The 9,360-nt window shown below is 36.0% G+C and overlaps 1 protein-coding gene across 1 annotated transcript in view; it reads right to left on the bottom strand.

Moving 5' to 3' along the window:
- Window positions 1-255: 255 nt before the first annotated feature.
- LOC135637207 (uncharacterized) overlaps window positions 256-9,360 on the bottom strand; it is an 11,260-nt gene continuing 2,155 nt past the window's right edge. The window contains exons 3-7 of the mRNA XM_065149741.1: window positions 7,902-8,275; window positions 4,439-5,183; window positions 4,242-4,338; window positions 4,108-4,162; window positions 256-615 (exon numbers count right to left, since the gene is read on the bottom strand). Coding sequence (XP_065005813.1) covers window positions 553-615; window positions 4,108-4,162; window positions 4,242-4,338; window positions 4,439-5,183; window positions 7,902-8,275 — 1,334 coding nt within the window. The 3' untranslated portion in view covers window positions 256-552. The remainder of the gene's footprint in view (window positions 616-4,107; window positions 4,163-4,241; window positions 4,339-4,438; window positions 5,184-7,901; window positions 8,276-9,360) is intronic.

Genomic DNA, 9,360 nt, shown 5'->3' with positions numbered 1-9,360 from the left:
TGAGTCAGGTAAATGAGCATCTGAAACCACCTTCTCCTTTATATAACTCAGCACTTCTGATTTGGATATCTATTTAAGTATTTATGATTGATTTAAAAAATTTCTATCACCAATTCAGTTTTTTCTTTGTTAAAACAAGAAAATGCACCAAATGCATGAGATGTACATAAAAGCATGGTCAGTTACAACTAATTTTGAAGAATAACTTCAAGAGTGGAATCTTAAAACAAAAAAAAAAAGAAAAGAAGGAAAATATGAACATCATCCAAAAATAAAATAACTTTACACATTCCAAATTGCACCAAAAATTCCACATTAAATTAAGCCAACAGACCCTCAAACATATCCAGAGAGGAGAGAGATTGCCCTCTTTACAGATTCAAAGTAGCAAGATAACAATGACCGGTAAATAAAATGAAAAAGGATGATAACTTCATGCAACTGGAAAGAAAACCCACAAAACCTCATTATTAGAACAGCCAAGCCAATTTTGACTAATATTTACCCGGAAGCACACTATTTTGAGAAGAAAACAAGACAAAAAATTGGACTTCATATCCATAAGTTCTCCCTGCGATATTCTCTCACAATAACTGGCACACTGGAAGGTGGGAGCTGCAATAAACAACATTTTATTACTAATATAAGCCAAAAAAAATTGCAATTCTTTCGCATAATGCTCAAGAAAAAATTAATACGTAGAGATATGGACCAAAACAGTCTATTCCAAAATTTAAAAAATGGAGTAAACAAGTAAAGATTTATCCTTAGTGGTTGCAGAAATCATTTAAATACAGACTATTCTAATCCAAATTTTCAATATAGAAAAGATTGTTGTACCCTGTAACAACAAATAAGGCTTCAAACTCAAGGATCAAACCAGTGATTTAAAAAGCGCTAAGTGTCAAAAGATGCCAAGGTCCCAAAATACTCGAGAGTGAAGTGAAACACTATAAAATATTACAATATAAAAAATAAAAAATATAATTGATAAATATGATTATATAAATAAAAATATGATATTAAATTAAAAAGATCTAATAATAATCTTAAATAAACAAAGATTAGCAATGTTAAAATCTACATAGCATATTATTGATCTAATAAATAGAGATTAGTTTGTACAGTAGTTAACAATCTATTGTTAACAGTAAATTATTAACTATTAACAGTAGTTAAAGGGGGAGAAAAGAATTGTTAACAGTAGCAAAGGGGGATAAAAGTGTCACCGCCAATCGAAAGTGGGAAGAAGACAGTGGTGATGAAGGAAGCTGCGGACGGCAACAACAGCGACGAAGGATTCGGTTTAAGACAGTAACGACAGCGGAGGAAGTTGAAAACGGTAGCAACGACAGTTGCGGACAACAGCAACAGCAGCAGTAGCAGTGGAAGCTCTAAAGGGCGTCCGTCGGTGCCGGAGGAATCTGCAGTCCTCTCTCTCAACGATGGAAGGAACTACACATGGAGCGACGGCTGAAGGAAGCTACGGGCTCTTGCTAGGCCATCGGACCCGTCCGTCGACGACAAAGGAAGGCTCGGTCCGCTGAGTCTGTGGGGAAGGTAGCGGCAGAAAGTGTCCGTGGTGAGGGCAACGATAGAAAGCATCAGCGACAAAGGCAGAAGTAGTGCTAGGGTTGGCTCAGGGTCGCACGGGCATGTAAGGGTGGCTTTTGTGGATAAGAAACTAGTTAGTTGGTTCAATCGCACCAACTAACCACTAATGAACTGAAAGTCTGGTTCGGTTGCTTTATTTGAACCCGGCACTCACCCGAGATGCCTGACGCCTGGGTTCAAGCGAGCGCTTAGGCAGCGCCTCCTTGAAGCGCACCGCTTGGTCCACTCACAAGGCGCTCATGCCTCATCTCGCCCGAGCACCTAGGCAAGTGCCCGGGCGCCTATTTAAATCACTAGACCAAACCAGAAAAAACACAATAATACAACAATTTGAAAAGATGCAGGCATCTTGAAAATCATTAAAACTATTGGTGCAATAGAAAATGCTAGGATTTGTGAGCTCCAAGAAGGATGTTTGGAAAGTCAAAAAAGATTCTAAAGTAGTGTAATAAATAATTAAAATAAGAAAATGCATCTTTCAACATGCAGAAAGAGTAAAATATAGTTAGACGGCACAATGTCTTAACCTAATCATAGACACACGTATACCAAAAAAAATTGCCAAAAAAAATTAATTATAATTTATAACATACGAAAGTACAGGCTTCATGTTCGCTAGTACATAAATCAGGGTAACTGACTGCAAACATGAGAAGACAATCCTTGGAAACAATTCAGGATTGCAAATCGTGAGCATTGTAGATGGTTTCTTATGTCTAAATAGTATGTGTTGAAAACTCTTTGTGACACAAGGCCATTATAGTCCTTCATGGTGAAATTTCTCACAGTGCAGATAGAGAACAACAGTCCTAGATACAATTCAAATCATCTATAATCACTAAAACCAAAAAACGTTACACCAAACCATCAAACTTTATGGGAAAAAATCTGCTAACTTCATTGGAAATTCCATCAGTTAGTACCAAACCCTAGAAATAGTTTCTTAATTATAATTTGTAAAGAACAAAAGAGTTTCTAATTATCCTCCCTTTTCCATATATGCTAAAACAATAGCAATAATCTAATTAAATATCAGCTTCTATAAAAATACAAGGCTATCTTCATTTTTTACAGTCAACCTTGTGAATTCATAGAGAACTCAACCAACTCACGTATCTATGCATGTTCTGATCTCCATCATTTGCTTATGCTGCAAATAACTTGCCACAAGTCCTTGACAATATCTTTGATTGGTTCCATTAGCTAATGATACATCCCACCAATAATCACCAAATAAGGCAATAATCCATTCAACAAGGAACAAAGATTTCTTGAGTTCAATGTTAAGGGATGGAAATAAATACTGAAACAAACATCAGCAAGACACCAACTATTATAAAATCCCTGTTATCATAGTATGCTCAAGTTTGACCATATTATAAGAACCACAAAAGAGTGGTACTTGATCCAACACTTGGTCTCAGGCAGCAATACAATATGGATCAACCAATATCAAGGGTGATCCTGAGCTCCATATGTTGACCAATCAAATCACACATCTCCTTAGCTATCAAAAGAGAACTGTCTTGTGCACATTTCATGATTTAGTAACCCATTTGTCTATTCTTTCAAGAATTTTCTAAAAGCAAAATTGATAGTTCTTATTTCTTTAAGTAACCTCATTCAAGGCTAAACATCAAATGACTAAGCTTTTTCTTCCTAGAATGAGCAAATAATATTTTTAAGCACAGGTGATTGAAATGTTAAGTGACTCTATTTCTTTGCAGTATGCTACCCATTAAGAATCTGTGGACCTTTACGGCATTGAAGCTTGAAAAGCTTCTCAAAATTAGATAGCATAACCTACCTGCCTATCCTTATAAAGCTTCTCCATTTCCAGTTAATAAATAATATGAGGCTAGCATCAATAATGCATCAAAACATCAGAGCTTAAAAACCACCTGACAGCTTCATTTTGACATGGAAATTTGTTATCTAATCAGAAGAAACTTTAATCAATCAAAGCAATTGTATAAAAATGCAGCAACCAACAAAAAAATTCATTTACAATAACAGCCACATACAAAAATAACTCATTAGCAACATGACACCAAAGAATTTCAAGGATCATATTGCCTGCTATAGTAAAGCTGTGCTAACCAACTAAACGCTTCATTATGAGATCTAATGCAGATGGAATGGAACGTATGTTAAAGTTTGTATGAAAGAAACTGACAACATAACCCTTGACAATGTGGTTTCAACTTTATGTCAATGGCTCCATTTGACTCCAAAAAGGTTAATTTTTCTTAAAAGGCCAATTATTAGAGAGGCTATAGAAGCTTGTCTGCAAATGACCAGAAAATGACACCTAAACCTCATAGTGAATCCATCTTCTAAACTTGTGAAAAGTCACTTTGCCTCATGCTACTGGGAAGGTTCTGGAATATCTACTAATCTTCTATATCAGATGTGCATATTAATTCCATATGGAAATATATAAAACCTTGTTTAATAGTCACACTAGAAGAGTCACAGTCAGTAAAAACATACCATTCCATAATCTGTGATAATCATTGACACATAATCAGACGGTGTTGCATCATAACTGTAAATACAGAAAAACAAATTTTGTCAATATATCGTATCAAATGATCACTTGTTCCCTGTAGAGAGAGATCTCTTACGAAAGATTTAGAAGCTGCAGATTCTCGTTGTCAGCCCAATTATCCAGATGGTTTAAATCTTGCCGTCCAGAAACCTTCGAAATGACATCTGGATCACCTGAAGAGTAGCACAAAAGCAGCTCTATAAGACAATGTTGCAAGGATGCTTAGTAGAAAATAAGCAAAACAAATTAAAATAAACAGCATTATAGCTATACCTAGCTCATTTGAACATATAGAATCCAGCTGCACCCTTTCATGAAACTTATATGCCTCACAACATATGAGAACGGGAACCCGGAAAGCATTTGCGACCATAGCTACACATGCTGTTCCAACTCTTGAGTAAACTGTTCCATTAGACAGCACTGAAGCAGCTCCCAGAAAAACCCGTGTGACTTCATGCATGATGTATGAAATTGCATTAATATGTGTATATGTGCAGTTAAGGCCCTTGGCCACCAGTCTGTGGAGCAACACCTGCCCTTCAAGCTTTGGACGAGAATCAACAATCACAACACGAAACTGTTTCCGAACCTCGTGAGCATATACTAGTATCATTTCAACAACAGACGATAATCCATATGTTAGAAGAACATCCCCATCTCTGATCTTGGTGACAGCATGCCTAATGATAACCTTATCAGCAATTACTATTTTCTCATTTATGAAACGATCAATATCAGATTGAAGACTAGATTTGGCTTCCGATTCTGACATGGTATCTGGTAATTTAGCAATCCTATTTTTCAAAAACTTGATAGTGTTTCCCATGCTAATCGAAAGAGGTCTACATTCAATCAGAAATGAGACATAACTACTGATTTTTGCAGTCAGATCTCGGACAAGAGCTTTTTCAGGGGGTGTAGAATAGTCTCGGATTGCCTCTCGAAATGCAAGAAGCATTGCAATACAACGAGCATTGCCACCTGATATTTGACCAGACAAGTACTGGAGTCCAACCTGACAACAATGGCAGCAATTACATTTGTAACATAAATCATGTCCACAGGAAGATATTCATGCGTTGCACTCAGCATGGTTCATCAGAAAACAAAAAAATCAATGTTGATATATTGGGCAGATAAATACTTCTGTGAATATGATTCCATACATATCTGTACAAATTGACAGAGAACATAAAAATGGAACCTAAAGTAGATGCAACAATTGATCTTTTCTGTTATTTGATTCAAGGTCTGCTGTACCGAAGCATACCGCCCATACCGGGCGGTACGTACCGGTCCGACAGGTTACCGGTATGAGGACCGTCCGGTACTGCTGCAGTGATACAGTATAAAAAATAAAAAAATTATTCGGTACACCAAGGTGTACCACTCGGTACGCCCTGATGTACCGCCCAGTACACCGGTACCGTACCGTACCAAGCCCGGGTTGAAACGTCGGTACGGTACGGTACAGCGAACCTTGATTTGATTATTCATTATCAAACTCAAGATCCGCTTACATGAGGCACCAGTTTGCACATCATTGATCGATTTCAGTTCATCAAAACTTCAACAACCAACAACAAATTTGACACTTCATAGAAAATTAAAGCCAGCCTTAACATGAGGTATGAATTAACATCCCCTATGAAGATGCTAGCTAGCTTAGATGATAAAAACTTTGACAGTTTATTGTAAGGTCCTAAGCTCGAATCCCGCCTTCACTATTAACCCTTTGCAAATAAACAAATAAATAAAATAGCATCCCCTATTTCTTGACAAAAATATGTTGTGCGTTGTTTTTCTTTTCACAGGTAATCAATCTAATGGTCGTTCCATATCAAAATTCTCATCTTAATAACTTGATCGATAATGCAATTCGTTGTCCTCCATAAAAGCTTAGACAAAATGTGCTTGCCTAGGAAGAGTCGACATGCACAGTTCTATTTCGTCTCATAGACTCTGGAATAATAACGAAAGCCAAAGAACTAATTAAGAAAGCTGGTTCTTGCAATATGATTGAAATGAAAGTGAGCATGGGGATAATTGACACAAGGTAGAATGAAACTTAGCAGAACGTGAAAAAGAAAACCAGAGGGTCATTTCTGCCTTGAAGCACATATTGATATCGCTATCAAGTTTGGTCAAAGCTTGGTGATCAACTAAAGAAAAGTTGGAGTGCTTTGAGTCTTTCACTAATATAAAACTATGCTTCATGCAGATGATTATCCTTTCCTTATAGAAACAAGAAGTTCAACAAGAAATGAAATTGGTTATTAAAATCTGGAAACACAATCAAAGTTTGGAAACCATATGAAGTTTGCAGAAGTTGATTCTCTTCAAATATCCAAAATAGAAGAAAAACTAAAAGAAGTGCTTGTCACTTCTTTCCCTTATCTATACTAAAACACAATAAAGAGTGCATAAAATTAGCATGTCTATCACTAGAAAAAGCAAATATTACCTGGGTAGCATGGTATTGAAAATGTAGATAAAAGGAAACAGAAAGATGCAGAATAGTTCAACTAACAGGGTTGGCATTAACTCATGCCATATCTTGATCATGTCAAGTTTTTCGATTATCAAATGAGTTGTGGTCTATTGAAGTCATTATCTTACATCAGTTAGACGTCAGTTAGAGTAGACTTTGTGTTATTTGGCTCATTACATACAGAGAAGTTTTGATTCCTGTTAGTGGTATGAGGAGAGGTAAAGAAGACCTAGAAAAACTTTAATAGAAACTATAAAAAAAAATTTAAATTCTTTTAACTTAACTAAATATATAGCTTTTGACATATCTCACTGACAGCAAAGGATCCATGTAGCCGCTTGCGGCTTTGCCGTTGTTACACCTTGTTGTTGTACATTCAGAGAAGTTTTGAGTCGACAGCTTCAACTGAATAAGATAGGAAAATTCTGGCTAAATAATTCATTGTAACTTAGACATTCAATATAAAAATTTTCTTCCACCAAGAGTTCTAACTAGAGGGTTCTAAAAAGAGATATATGCAACTTTTTAAATAGGAAATAGCAAACAGGAGCAGTGCTTTCTTATGGAAGTATTCCAACATGGATCCTAGTGGCCAGCAGCTGGAAAAGTTCTAGAAATGGTGGCTCTTGATGCTCCCTTGTGTATTTGGCTTAGAAGTCTAATCAAAGCAACAAAAAAAAAGTCAAGCCAATATATATATATATATATATATATAAAGGAAATCAGATCAAGTCTAAACAAGGGTATATTGGCTTATTTTAATATAAACCCCATTTTATTTTTCTTCTTTTTTTATAGTAACATTCTTCTTCATTGAGATTTTTCTCCCAGTAGCAGGAAAAGATCCAAAATACCCATACCCCAAATAGTTGGGAACTTATAGCTTCTTGTAGTTGTTGTGTTACTCTCCCAAGTTCCATTTTTCACTCCCAAATTTGCAGCTTCCTAACTGCTACCTTTTGATTCTTTCTAATTGTGTCCTGCTGTCTTGTGTCAATTAAGGGCTCATCATGAAACCCGTTTCAAAGACTTTTACCCTAGTTACTCCTCTTGTCTCCTACCATACTGGGATTTGTTACTTTTCTACAGGCACATTACACCAATCAGACTAGAATACAATTGTTAGTTGCCCTAGACAACATTGAGGAACATACTTCATATATGCGAATAGCACCAACACGAATTATAAGGATATAATGTTTGCAAAAGCTATGCAAGTAAACTAGAATCAATGAAAGCTACCTTGTAAACAGAAGGATGCATTGGATCAAGTTGAAAGAACTTTCCTTCAAGATCAGGAAGCTGAGTTCCATGTATATATTGAGGCAAATGCCGGAACAATTCAACTCTGTTTTTAGCCTCAAATTGATTAACTACTGCACGTCTTTTTGCCTTCTCAACCCTATGTTTATCATCAAATTGCATACGTGGAGCAGGAACATCTTTCTTCCGATCCTTTTCAGGAGGACGATCAACAACCTTCTTTTCAGAAGATCCAGAGGGAGGTGCAATTTGAGGTCCATCTTTCTTTTGAGAAGGAGGTTTCACAACTTTGCCCTGCTTTGTGTTTGCAACAACTGCACTTCCTGAGGCAGCGGAGGGCTTGACTCCAGCACCTATAAACATCATTATGCAAATACTAGATTAACCCTAATGAGACATAAATTATAACAAAAGGAAGACAAAAACAATCCAATAATGAACCACAGCAAGTTATTTACAATGAGTAATTGCAACTATAAGCAATCACGTTGACTGATTAAATGGAACCAAAGAGAAATGTTTAAAAAGCACATTTATGGTAATACAACAATACAATTTCCTCGTGTAGAGAATTTTGCAGTTCACCTAATAAAAGTATAGATCGGTCAAAAATAGTAGAAGAGCTTGACTCAAAATATTCACCAATCAAGGCAGGCATGCCTGAATATTAGAAAACAGAATGATTCTTCACTCCAGAATATGGAAGATTGAGGTCTAAGAATGTTTGGTAAATGTATCACACTCTTTTTTTACTTTTTGAGAATGCAACACATTTAGAAAGCATTATCATGGCTCCACATAAGTCTAAATTGTCTATACATAACTCTCCAGAATTTCCTGATACTAAAGTGAACATATTTTTAACACCGAAAGAGTTACTCAACTGAGGTGTATAACAGACATTATGAAGATAAGCAATTTAAAAAACAGGTGGTTTTCATGCATATCCCAAGCAGACAACAAAGTGCCAATCAAAGCTATCGAAAAATCAGTCCAAGGTAAATCTTTAAAGTTTAACCTAAAGAGATAGGATCCAATAGTCAATGAATACTGATACTGAACATTTAATAAGACTAAAATCAAAGACAGTCATTAAAATAGGAAGACAATTTAGCTAGGTTGGTCTGTTCAGAGTTATGAATAAACACAAGTGTAGCATTTTGAAAAAAACAAAGACTTATATGGCTAAAATATTTCCTAATATCAGAATAATGCCACCTTCAAGGCCAGTGGATGAAGGCAAACTTAAATGAAAACCCAAGTGCTCAATCTATTTCCACTTTCAAGGGAAAAAAAAAATACTTCTCTAGTGCCAACATTAGCGGTGCATTCAAAATGTAATTCATGTGACCATATATGCCAAGATGATCGTGTGCAAGCTCAAAAAATAAACTGATCCTATAAAGAAAGTCTGGCTGAAGTCCATTGAGACAATCCT

The sequence above is a fragment of the Musa acuminata genome, chromosome BXJ3-4, assembly GCF_036884655.1.
Source record: "Musa acuminata AAA Group cultivar baxijiao chromosome BXJ3-4, Cavendish_Baxijiao_AAA, whole genome shotgun sequence".
NCBI classification, from domain to species: Eukaryota; Viridiplantae; Streptophyta; class Magnoliopsida; order Zingiberales; family Musaceae; genus Musa; species Musa acuminata.
Note: the sequence above shows the minus strand (reverse complement) of the source record. Positions and strands in the feature narration are given on the sequence as shown.